The following is a 12,732-nucleotide window of genomic DNA, read 5'->3' on the forward strand; positions in this document are numbered from 1 at the left end:
TACATAAAGGTATATTCAGAAGAGCCAATGCCCTCAGTTCCTGTTATCCTATTATCTGCAAGTAGGCTATCCATTTTTGTGGATTATCCTGGAGAGCTGAGCTGCTGCACTGCTGTCTTCAAAATCCCCTAGTGCTATATTCTCTCTCTGTCTCTCTTTCTTATTGTCATTTTATATCTATGCCCTGCAGGATGGCAGGACTTAGTAGCAAATGTTTGATGCAGTCAAACAAGTCTCATTTAGATACAGTTGTCTGTCTTCTACTTTTTTCTCATTTTTCTATCATTATTAGGAAACTTTACAGCTTTTCCCCCAACCGCTTTGAATAAAATTTGAACATGTTGCTAATATGTAAATAATACTGGTTTGGTTTTAAAAAGTGCACTGAAAACAGATTCTATATCCATCCATACATCTATTTGTGCATCCAACCTTCCCACTTAATAAGTTACCCACTTAATAAATCTAATATTTATAGGATAAAAAAAGTTTTATTTATTTATTTATTATAGTTGTATTAGGCTTCCCCAATGGCTTGGCAATAAAGAATCCACCTGCAAAGCCCAAGCCACAGGAGATGCGGATTCCATCCCTAGGTCAGGAAGATGCACTGGAGGAGAGCATGGAAATCCATTCCTGTATTCTTGCCTGGGAAATCCCATGGACAGAGGAGCCTGGTGGGCTTAGGTCCATGGGGTTGCAAACATTATAGTTTTGTTATGCCTGTGTGAAATGATTCTGCCCATCTCTAGCAGGGACAAGAAAGAAATTCCTCAGTAAAATTAGACTACATTTCTTTAACCCAATTTTCACAATACCCTTTCTTGAAACTGCTTCCATTTTGTTATTTTGGAACCTATAGATAATGGATCGAGCAATTTCAGTACATTCCAAAAAAAAAATGGTAGAATTTCAAAGCTGGCAGGAGCCCATTCTGTATAAAGATGAGGAAATGGAAAGGTAATATAATACACCTAAACGGACAGACCTGAGTAGTATTAAAATGAGGATCAGCGTGTCTGGAGTCTCCATCTTTGATTTCTAGTGCTAGTTATGATTTGTACTGGATTTGCTTTCATAATCCTGCATTATCAAGTGGTAGCAAGATAAAGATTAAGTAGAAAGATGTCTTCATCATTATGTGAAAAGCTAAATTCTGTCTTGATATATAATCACAAGCTTGGATATTTATTCCTCCTAATACTATAAAAATGGAGATGAAATAAAGAGCCGTGCATAAATCATTTCAAGGACTAGACTTAGTAAGTCTGTGTTTGGACAAGCATCACAAGTTCTCAGGTATCGTGATGAAAATAGAAGGTACAGTTTAGATGAGAATTTATGGAAAATATAAATTAAAAAATAATCATTTATCCAATGATAATTTTTAAGTCTGGATGTTTGTCCAGTTCTTTATTTTACCTACTAAGAATAAAGGAAACATCTCTAAGATATTTGGAATGGAAAATGATATTAAATATACTCCTTTCTGAAATGTGGCATAACCCTCTTCCAGAAGTCAACATGAACATATAAAAGAGGAAAATGAAGAATTCTCAATAATAAATAGTTATTTAAGTGATATTTTACAAAGAAAATAGAATTAATGTGAGATATTTTTCATGATTAAAGAGATATAGGCTGATTAGGGGAGCACAGTTATCTGGCTTTTAAAGCCAAGTCACATGATATTACTTATTTAACTTATATGCAGAGTACATCATGAGACACGCTGGGCTGCAGGAAGCACAAGCTGGAATCAAGATTGCCAGGAGAAATATCAATAACCACAGATATGCAGATGACACCACCCTTATGGCAGATAGTGAAGAGGAACTAAAAAGCCTCTTGATGAAGGTGAAAGAGGAGAGTGAAAAAGTTGGCTTAAAGCTTAACATTCAGAAAACAAAGATCATGGCATCTGGTCCCATCACTTCATGGCAAATAGATGGGAAAACAGTGGAAATAGTGTCAGACTTTATTTTTTGGGGCTCCAAAATCACTGCAGATGGTGACTGCAGCCATGAAATTAAAAGACGCTTACTCCTTGGAAGGAAAGTTATGACCAACCTAGACAGCATATTAAAAAGCAGAGACATTACTTTGTCAACAAAGGTCTGTCTAGTCCAGGCTATGGTTTTTCCAGTAGTTATGTACAGATATGAGAGTTGGACTATAAAGAAAGCTGAGTGCTGAAGAATTGATGCTTTTGAACTGTGGTGTTGGAGAAGACTCTTGAGAGTCCCTTGGACTGCAAGGAGATCCAATCAGTCCATCCTAAAGGAGATCAGTCTTGGGGGTTCATTGGAAGGACTGATGTTGAAGCTGAAACTTCAATACTTAGGCCACCTCATGCAAAAAGCCAACTCATTTGAAAAGACCCTATTGCTGGGAAAGATTGAGGGCAGGAGGAGGAGGGGACGACAGAGGATGAGATGGTTGGATGCCACCACCGACTCGATGGACATGGGTTTGGGTGGACTCCGGAAGTTGGTGATGGACAGGGAGGCCTGGTGTGCTTCGATTCATGGGGTCCCAAAGAGTCGGACACAACTGAGCGACTGAACTGATCTGAACTGAAAGCCAAGGCAAATGATATTACTGATTAAGCTGAGAGAAAGAGACCTTAAAAGCAAGTTGAAAAGCTAAAGTATAAAACAGTGGAAAATACTTGGGAAATTAAAGAAACCTCATGCTTGAGCCCCATCCTCAGAGAGTCTGATTTAATTGGTTTTGGAAAAGGGCCCAAACATGAGCATTTTCTCAAACACCATTGGTATTTTTAGTGTCAAGATTAATAATCACTATCATAGATTATGTAAGTATAGGAAAAAATGAAAATCATATGGGAAGTCACATGCCATGACATTATTTCTGGGAGAACTGAAACACTGTTGCAATGGAGTATTACTCTGCCATTAAAAAGAATACATTTGAATCAGTTCTAATGAGGTGGATGAAACTGGAGCCTATTATACAGAGTGAAATAATCCAGAAAGAAAAACACCAATACAGTATAATAACGCATATATATGGAATTTAGAAAGATGGTAATGATAACCCTGTATGTGAGACAGCAAAAGAGACACAGATATATAGAACAGTCTTTTGGACTCTGTGGGAGAGGGCAAGGGTGGGATGATTTGGGAGAATGGCATTGAAACATGTATACTATCATGTGTGAAATGAATCACCAGTCCAGGTTTGATGCATGATACAGGATGTTAGAGGCTGGTGCACTGGGATGACCCAGCGGGATGGGATGGGGAGGGAGGTGGGACAGGGGCTCAGGATGGGGAACACATGTACACCCGTGGCGGATTCATGTCAAGGTATTGCAAAACCAATACAATATTGTAAAGTAATTAGCCTCCAATTAAAATAAATTAATTAAAAAAAAAGAAACACTGTGTTGTACATTGATGACACTATATAAATGTTGTTGGCTTTGATTCTTAGCAGAAAGAAAAATTAGATAGTTAAAGATGGAAGGGAACTTAGTAGGATCACTAATTATGAGAATTAAGGGTTCTTCAAGGGAAGGAGGGAAAGAAGAAAAGTAAAAATTAATTTTAAGAAAAATTAATAAAGATACACACTATGATTTTTAAAAAGCACCTCTAATTTTGATTGCTGATAGCAGGAACTCACCTGTCATAGAGTAGAGGTTCACTCATCTATTTTTAATTTTTCATTTAATTAAATGTGACTAAATGTCAACAAAATATTAAAGTCAATATAAATTATTTGAACAACATGTGGAAAATGATTCTGGGGAAATTATAATCCATTAATATTGTTGGGTTATCTTGCCCCATATTGTTTTTCTAAAATGAAGTTAATTCTCCTGAAATAAAGTTAATTTCAGCTTTTTTAGGAACAAATTCATACCAAACAAGACAGGATTTTGAACAATGGGGATATAACTATTTTAAGTTATATGAGAGTTTGAGAGTGATATAGATGTGTTTAATCTTGTGACTCTAACATTCAAAATAATAACTTATCAATCCTATTATATTTAGAACACTTTGAAATATATTTGAAAGTCTTAGTTCTTACAGGATTTATAGTTTTGAAGATAAACATTTGCCTCAGAGTTGCCAGAATGTTTTAAATAAAAATTATAAGGTTTAAGAATTAGAATGAGTTGTTTAATAAAAATATTCTTGTCAAGAAAACCCAGTGTACTTTTATAAACATATAGTCTTGGGGTTAGAAGGGTTGGTAATGCTTTTTATCTGGGAGGGTTTGACTATGTCAGTTTAAGTTTGTTACAAGCGTTAGTACATGGATACATTACCCAATACATCAGTTCAGTTCAGTTCAGTCACTCAGTCATGTACGACTCTTTGCTACCCCTTGAATCACAGCACACCAGGCCTTCCTGTCCATCACCAACTCCCGGAGTTTGCCCAAACTCATGTCCATTGAGTCAATGATGTCATCTAACCATCTCATCCTCTGTCATCCCCTTATCCTCCTGCCTTCAATCTTTCCCAGCATCAGGATCTTTTCAAATGAGTCAGCTCTTCACATCAGGTGGCCAAAATATTGGGGTTTCAGCTTCAACATCACTCCTTCCATTGAACACCCAGGACTGATTTCCTTTAGGATGGACTGGTTGGATCTCCTTGCAGTCCAAGGGACTCTCAAGAGTCTTCTCCAACACCACGGTTTAAAAGCATCAATTTTTCGGCACTCAGCTTTCTTTATAGTCCAACTCTCACATCCATACATGACTACTGGAAGAACCATAGCCTTGACTAGATGGACTTTTGTTGACAAAGTAATGTCTCTGCTTTTGAATATGCTATCTAGGTTGGTCATATATTTTCTTCCAAGGAGTAAGAGTCTTTTAATTTCATGGCAGCTGTCACCTTCTGCAGTGATTTTGGAGCCCAGAAAAATAAAGTCTGACACTGTTTCCACTGTGTCCCTATCTATTTGCCATGAAGTAATGGGACAGGATGCCATGATCCGGTTTACCCCAAGCATACTCATTTCTGCAAGATTTTTGAAAAATCCTCATAACATTTTCTTGTGAATTAGATGAGATCTGCAATTGGGTAAATAACCATGTAGAAGTTGAGGCAAGCTTTGTTTATGGAAGTGTTATATTTTTCGACTTATCCTAGCTAATATTTTTCATCAGTGAGCTGGATAAAAACATAGTTATTAGATGAACCACAGCCTTCAGAAAATTAAGAAAATATCTATTTACTATTTACAGTATTCCATGGGATGTGTGGACAAATCAGGGAGGAGTTATCAATATAATATAATTAGGATTCAAAACTGTATTCTTATACTTTGAACCTAGAAAAATCCTAACTTTAGCTTACAACATCAGATTTTTGAAGGTAGAATATTAGATGTTTGCCTTGTTTATTCATGGGAATAAGATTTAGAGTTTTACTCAGTCAGGACCTCAAGGTAAGGGCGATGCATATTGGAATGGCTTATTCAGCTAATGTAAAAATAGAGTTTTTAAAGAAGTCACAGTGTCTGTAACAGTGGTTAGAACACACTTGAAATATTGGCTCAGTTCTGGGGACTCTAAGGTGTTCATGCTATATATTGGTGAGTAGAGATATACTGTCTTCTATTGATGGTACATTAAACATTGTGTAAATATATTATTTTAAAGTGTACAACACTAGGACTTCCCTGGTGACTCAGTGGTAAAGAATCCACCTGCCAGTGCAGGAGCCACAGGAGACAAGGGTTTGATCCCTGGGTGGGGAAGCTCCCCTGGAAGAGGGAATGGCAACCCACTCCAGTAGTCTTGCCTGGAGACTGGAGGAGCCTGGCAGGCTACAGTCCATGGGGTCACAAAGAATCAGACACAACTGAAGCAACTTAACACACACACAATGTTTAGGACTAAAAAATACAATGTTTAGATTGGGGCAAGGGGATGAGAAAGGGAGAATAGGAGTGTAAGTAAGTATTTCTTTCAGAAGAGAGTGTTATTCGATGTACAATTAATATATGCTATATTCACACAGGCACACATGCATGCACACCCACACAAACAGCTATTATTTGGTGTTATGGAGAAAACCATAACTCAGAAACAGTCAAAGAAGGTTGTCTCTGAGATGGGGGGTGGGGGGGATGGGGACTTGGGATTGAGAGGGATGAATTGATTTAAAAAAAAAAAAACATTTTAATGCTATTGGATTTTACACAATGGACATATCTTATTACATTTTTTAGAAAAAGTTATCAAGGCCTGGATGACCAACCTCCCTGGAGAGAAAGTGAAAAAAAAAAAAAGACGAAGTGAGAGAATCAAGAGTGGGATCTACAAATGATGCTATGATTTAGAAGGAACTGGGGGTCATCTACCCTGGACAAGAGCTGTATGAAGAGACTTATGTAGATGTAGGGAAAGAGAGTAGAAATGTAAGAGATGTAGGGAAAAGAGAAGTAGGGGAAGAGAAGGAAGGCTTTGGCTTATCATAGTGCTATAGGAATTCCTATCCCATGGGATCCCAGGATCTGCATGGGAGACTCGTGTATCTATGTATCCAAAGAAATTCTATGGAATATTGTGCTCATATATGAATATGTGCATTTAAGAGGAGGGGATGCACCATCGTTTTCAACTGATTTTTTTCCCCCAAAGGAGTATAAGATTTAAAATAGGTTAAAACTACAGGGTCACTTGCCTTATGGAGTAATAAACACTTGTGTAAAGAGGCCATCTTTTATAGATAATTTAGAAATAATTCTCACACTGGATAAAGCACACTAGTTTATTTGAAAGAAACTTTTTCTGCTCTAAGGTTCTAATATTTATATAATAAAAAGGAATAAAATACATTTATAATAAAACATTTATTGGGCACTTGCTACATATAGCTCATCATGCCAAATGCTTGACATGGGCTCTCATTCAATCTTTATAGGGTCAGATTACATAGGTACCAGGCTTCCCTGATAGCACAGTTGGTAAAGAATTGCCTGCAATGCAGGAGACTCTGGGTCGATTCCTGGGTCAGGAAGATCCACCGGAGAAGGGATAGGCTACCCACTCCAGTATTATTGGGCTTCCCTCAGCTGGCTAGGGGGTGGCTCAGCTGGTAAAGAATCTGACTGTAATGTGGGAGACCTGGGTTTGATCCCTGGATTGGGAAGATTCCTGGAGAAGGGAATGGCTACCCACTCCAGTATTCTGGCCTGTAGAATTCCAAGGACTGTATAGTCCATGGGGTTGCAAAGAATCGGACATGACTGAGTGACATTCCCTTTCACTTTTCAGGTAGGTATCACATCAAAAACTCAGAGAGACAAAGAAACTTACTAGAGTTCACTCTGCAGTAAGGGACAGAGCTAAGATGACAGCCAAAGAAGTCTGGCCCTAGAACTGGCCTGAAGCCCCCTTTGGAAGGGTTTTTCCCTCTCATTCTGACTCGCCCTCACTGAAAGAATTAGTCGCTCAGTCATGTCTGACTCTTTCCAACTGTATGGACTGTAGCTCGCCGGCTGCTCTGTCCATGGAATTCTCCAGGCAAGAATACTGGAGTAGGTAGCCATTCTCCAGGGGATCTTCCCCACCCAGGTGTTGAACCAGGGTTTCCTGCATTGCAGCCAAATTCTTTACCCTCTGAGCAACCAGGAAAGCCTGATTCTCCCTCACTGCACTGTGTTAATTCTACTCCATGACTGACAGTGGCAACACTGGCATCTGCAGAGCTCCTCTTCCCATTTCCTTCAGTGCTTGTCCACGTGTGTGGCATTTTGGTGCCTTAATTGTCTGTGTTATCTGAACTTGATTTCCTTTAATGGACTTCCCTGGTGACTCAGACAGTAAAGAATTTTGTTTCACAAAAAATACATATATTATCTACCTAGCTAGCTATTATCTATTCTTCTATCTATATAGAGAAAGAGATTGTTTTCATTTTCTTTTGCTACTTTGACAGATAACCACAAACTCAATGGTTTGCAACAGCATACCTTTTATGTTTTGTAGGTTAGAATTGTAGCCTGGTTCTCAATGGAGTAAAATCAAGGTACTCACAGGGCTGTCTTCTTTTCTGGAGGCACTGGAGGAGAATTTGTTTCCTTGCCTTTCCCAACTCCCTTGGTTCATAGCCCCTTTTGTCCATCCTCCAAGCCAGGAACACTGGTGGTAGTTTTAATTGCCGAGTCGTGTCCAACTCTTGTGACCCCATGGACTGTAGCCTGCCAAGGCTCTTCTACCCATGGGATTCTCCAGGCAAGAATACTGCAGTGATTTGCCACTTCCTTCTCTGGGGGATCTTCCCAACCAAGGAATCAAATCCCAGTCATCTGCATTGCAGGCGGATTCTATACTGACTGAGCTACCAGGGAAGCCCTAGGCAGAGTTTATCTTACATTCTGGAACTTTAATCTCCCTGTGGTTATATTGTTGTTTAGTCACTTCAGTTCAGTTCAGTTCAGTCACTCAGTTGTGTCTGACTCTTTGTGACCCTGTGGGCTGCAGCATGACAGGCCTCCTTGTCCATCACCAACTCCCAGAGTTGACTCAAACTCATGTCCATTGAGTTGGTGATGCCATCCAACCATTTCATCCTCTGTCGTCCCCTTCTCCTCCTGCCCTCAATCTTTCCCAGAATCAGGGTCTTTTCAAATGAGTCAGTTCTTCACATCAGGTGGCCAAAGTATTTGAGTTTCAGCTTCAACATCAGTCCTTTCAATGAATATTCAGGACTGATTTCCTTTAAGGGGGACTGGTTGGATCTCCTTGCAGTCCAAGGGACTCTCAAGAGTCTTCTCCAACACCACAGTTCAAAAGCATCAATTCTTCGGTGCTCAGCCTTCTTCACAGTCCAACTCTCACATCTATACATGACTATTGGAAAAACCATAGCCTTGACTAGATGGACCTTTGTTGGCAAAGTAATGTCTCTGCTTTTTAATATGCTGTCTAGGTTGGTCATAACTTTTCTTCCAAGGAGTAAACATCTTTTTATTTCATGGTTGCAATCACCATCTGCAGTGATTTTGGAGCCCACCAAAATAAAGTCTGACACTGTTTCCTCATCTATTTGTCATGAAGTGATGGGATCAGATGCCATGATCTCAGTTTTATGAATGTTGAGCCTTAAGCCAACTTTTTCACTCTCTTCTTTCACTTTAATCAAAAGGCTCTTTAGTTCTTCTTCACTTTCTGAAATAAGGGCAGTCTGTCTGCCCTTCTCCATCAGAGGGCAGACAGACTAAAAACCACAATCACAGAAAATTAACAATCTAATCACATGGACCACAGCCTTGTCTAACTCAGTGAAACTAAGCCATGCCGTGTAGGGCCACCCAAGATGGACGGGTCATGGTGGAGAGTTCTGACAAAATGTGGTCCACTGGAGAAGGGAATGGCAAACCACTTCAGTATTCCTGCCTTGAGAACCCCATGGACAGTATGAAAAGGCAAAAAGATAGGACACTGAAAGATGAACTCCCCAGGTTGGTATGTGCCCAATATGCTACTGGAGATCAGTATAGAAATAACTCCAGAAAGAATGAAGAGACGGAGCCAAAGCAAAAACACCACCCAGTTGTGAATTTGATTGGTGATGGAAGCAAGGTCCAATGCTGTAAAGAGTAATATTGCAAAGGAAACTGGAATGTTAGGTCCATGAATCAAGGCAAGTTGGAAGTGATCAATCAGGAGATGGGAGGAGTGAATGTCGACATTTTAGGAATCAGTCAACTAAAATGGACTGGAAAGGGTGAATTTAACTCAGATGACCATTATATCTACTACTCTGGGCAAGAATCCCTTAGAAGAAGTGGAGTAGGCATCATGGTCAACAAAAGAGTCCAAAATGCAGTACTTGGATGCAGTCTCAAAAATTACAGAGTAATCTCTGTTCATTTCCAAGGCAAACCATTCAATATCATGGTAATCCAAGTCTATGCCCTGACCAGAAATGCTGAAGAAGCCGAAGTTGAACAGTGCTATGAAGACCTACAAGACCGTCTAGAATTAACAACAAAAAAAAGATGTTCTTTTCATTATAGGGGACTGGAATGCAAAAGTAGGAGTCAAGAAACACCTGGAGTAACAGGCAAATTTGGCCTTGGGATACGGAATGAAGCAGGGCAAAGGCTAATAGAGCTCTGCCAAGAGAATGCACTGGTCATGATAAGCACCTTCTTCCAACAACACAAGAGAAGACTCTACACATGGACATCACCAGATGGTCAGCACTGAAATCAGATTGATTATATTCTTCATAGCCTAAGATTAAGAAGCTCTATACAGTCAGCAAAAACAAGACCAGGAGCTGACTGTGGTTCAGATCGTGAACTCCTTATTGCCAAATTCAGACTTAAATTGAAAAAAGTAGGGAAAATCACTAGACCATTCAGGTATAATCCCTGATTATACAGTGGAAATGAGAAATAGATTTAAGGGACTAGATCTGATAGAATGCCTGATGAACTATGGACGGAGTTTCATGACATTGTATAGGAGACAGGGAGCAAGACCATCTCCAAGAAAAAGAAATGCAAAAAAGGAAAATGGCTGTCTGAGGAGGCCTTAGGAATAGCTGTGAAAAGAAGAGAAGCGAAAAGCAAAGGAGACAAGGAAAGATATACTCATTTGAATGCAGAGTTCCAAAGAATAGCAAGGAGAGATAAGAGAGCCTTCCTCAGTGATCAGTGCAAAGAAATAGAAGGAAAAAATAGAATGGGAAAGACTAGAGGTCTCTTCAAGAAAATTAAAGATACCAAGGGAACATTTCATGCAAAGATGGGCTCAACAAAGGACAGAATTGGTATGGACCTAACAGAAACAGAAGATATTAAGAAGAGGTGGCAAGAATACACAGAAGAACTGTACAAAAAAGATCTTCATGACCCAGATAATCATGATGGTGTGATCACTCACCTAGAGCCAGACATCCTGGAATGTAAACTGAAGTGGGCCTTAGGAAGCATCACTATGAACAAAGCTAGTGGAGGTGATGGAATTCCAGTTGAGTTATTTCAAATCCTCAAAGATGATGCTGTGAAAGTGCTACACTCAATATGCCAGCAAATTTGGAAAACTCAGCGGTGGCCCAGGACTGGAAAAGGTCAGTTTTCATTCCAATCCCTAAGAAAGGCAATGCCAAAGAATGCTCAAGCTACCACACAATTGCACTAATCTTATACACTAGTAAAGTAATGCTCAAAATTCTCCAAGACAGGCTTCAACAATACGTGAACCATGAACTTCCAGATGTTCAAGCTGGTTTTAGAAAAGGTAGAAGAACCAGAGATCAAATTGCCAACATCTGCTGAATCATGGAAAAAGCAATAGAGTTCCAGAAAAACATCTATTTCTGCTTTATTGACTATGCCAAAGCCTTTGACTGTGTGGATCCCAATAAACTGTGGAAAATTCTGAAAGAGATGGGAATACAAGACCACCTGACCTGCCTCCTGAGAAAACTGTATGCAGGTCAGGAAGCAACAGTTAGAAATGGACATGGAACAACAGACTGGTTCCAAATAGGAAAAGGCTGTATATTGTCACCCTGCTTATTTAACTTCTATGCAGAGTACATTATGAGACACGCTGGACTGGAGGAAGCACAAGTTAGAATCAAGGTTTCTGGGAGAACTAGCAATAACCTCAGATATTCTGATTACACCACCCTTATGGCCGAAAGTGAAGAACTAAAGATCCTCTTGATGAAAGTGAAAGAGGAGAGTGAAAAATTTCAGTCACTAAGTCATGTCTATTCTTTTGTGACCCCATGGACTATATGTCGGGCTCTTCTGTCCATGCAATTTCCCAGGCTAGAATACTGGAGTGGATTGCTATTTCCATCTCCAGGGGATCTTCCTGACCCAGGGATAGAACCCACATATCCTTCATTGACAGATGGATTCTCTACCACTGAGCCACCCGGGAAGCCCTGGGATTATCCTGGACTGGTCCAAATCAACCAGGATTATCTCTCCATCTCAAAGGCCTTAATTTATGACATCTGTTTTGCCATATAAGATAGCAATTTCACATTTTCCAAGAATTAGCACATGGATATCTTTGAAGACAATTATTCTTCCTAGCACAAGCACTTAATGCAGGCATTTTTTTCTGAGGACTGAGACAAAACAAAATCCCTTCCCTAGAAGAGATTACATTTGAGGAAATACTGAAACAGAGAAGGGAAATACAAAAAATGTGTTCTATGAGATAAGGATGAACAGTTAACAGCACTATGGGGAGCCTGCCTGAGGTTGAGGGTGAGCTAGAGAAAATTTGGTTAGAAAATTAGAATAATTCTTGACATAGTCCTATGACTCTGTTACTTTTCCTGCAGGTTTTGAGACTCTGGGATATTCAGCATCAACTGTCCATCCAGAGGATCTCTTGCTTTTTCCCCAAGAGTCAGGACTTCAGGTGTCTCTTCCACTTTGATGAAGCCCACGGACGACTCTTCATCTCGTTCAATAACCAGCTAGCTTTGCTGGCAATGAAAAGTGAAGCCGGCAAGAGGGTGACAAGCCACAAGAAAGCAGTCACTTGTGTACTTTACAATTCAGTCTTGAAGCAGGTAACAATGCTTTTCTGTCACTCTCCTAACATGTGCCCACATTCAGTTCCTTAATTCAATCTGGGGACAAATATAGAAAAGGAAAGGTGGGAAAGAAATGATTTAAGCTGTGTGCTTTTCTGCAATAATGTGTATTCGGGTGGATTTGGAGAGTTATTTCATTTTCAACCAGCAACCACAGCAG

General features: G+C 39.6%; 1 protein-coding gene across 1 annotated transcript in view; it reads left to right on the forward strand.

The window, feature by feature from the left end:
- WDR49 (WD repeat domain 49) overlaps nucleotides 1-12,732 on the forward strand; it is a 171,909-nt gene that overhangs the window by 70,182 nt on the left and 88,995 nt on the right. Inside the window, exon 8 of the mRNA XM_015472863.3 lies at nucleotides 12,315-12,548. Coding sequence (XP_015328349.2) covers nucleotides 12,315-12,548 — 234 coding nt within the window. The remainder of the gene's footprint in view (nucleotides 1-12,314; nucleotides 12,549-12,732) is intronic.

The sequence above is a fragment of the Bos taurus genome, chromosome 1 (assembly GCF_002263795.3).
Source record: "Bos taurus isolate L1 Dominette 01449 registration number 42190680 breed Hereford chromosome 1, ARS-UCD2.0, whole genome shotgun sequence".
NCBI lineage: Eukaryota > Metazoa > Chordata > Mammalia > Artiodactyla > Bovidae > Bos > Bos taurus.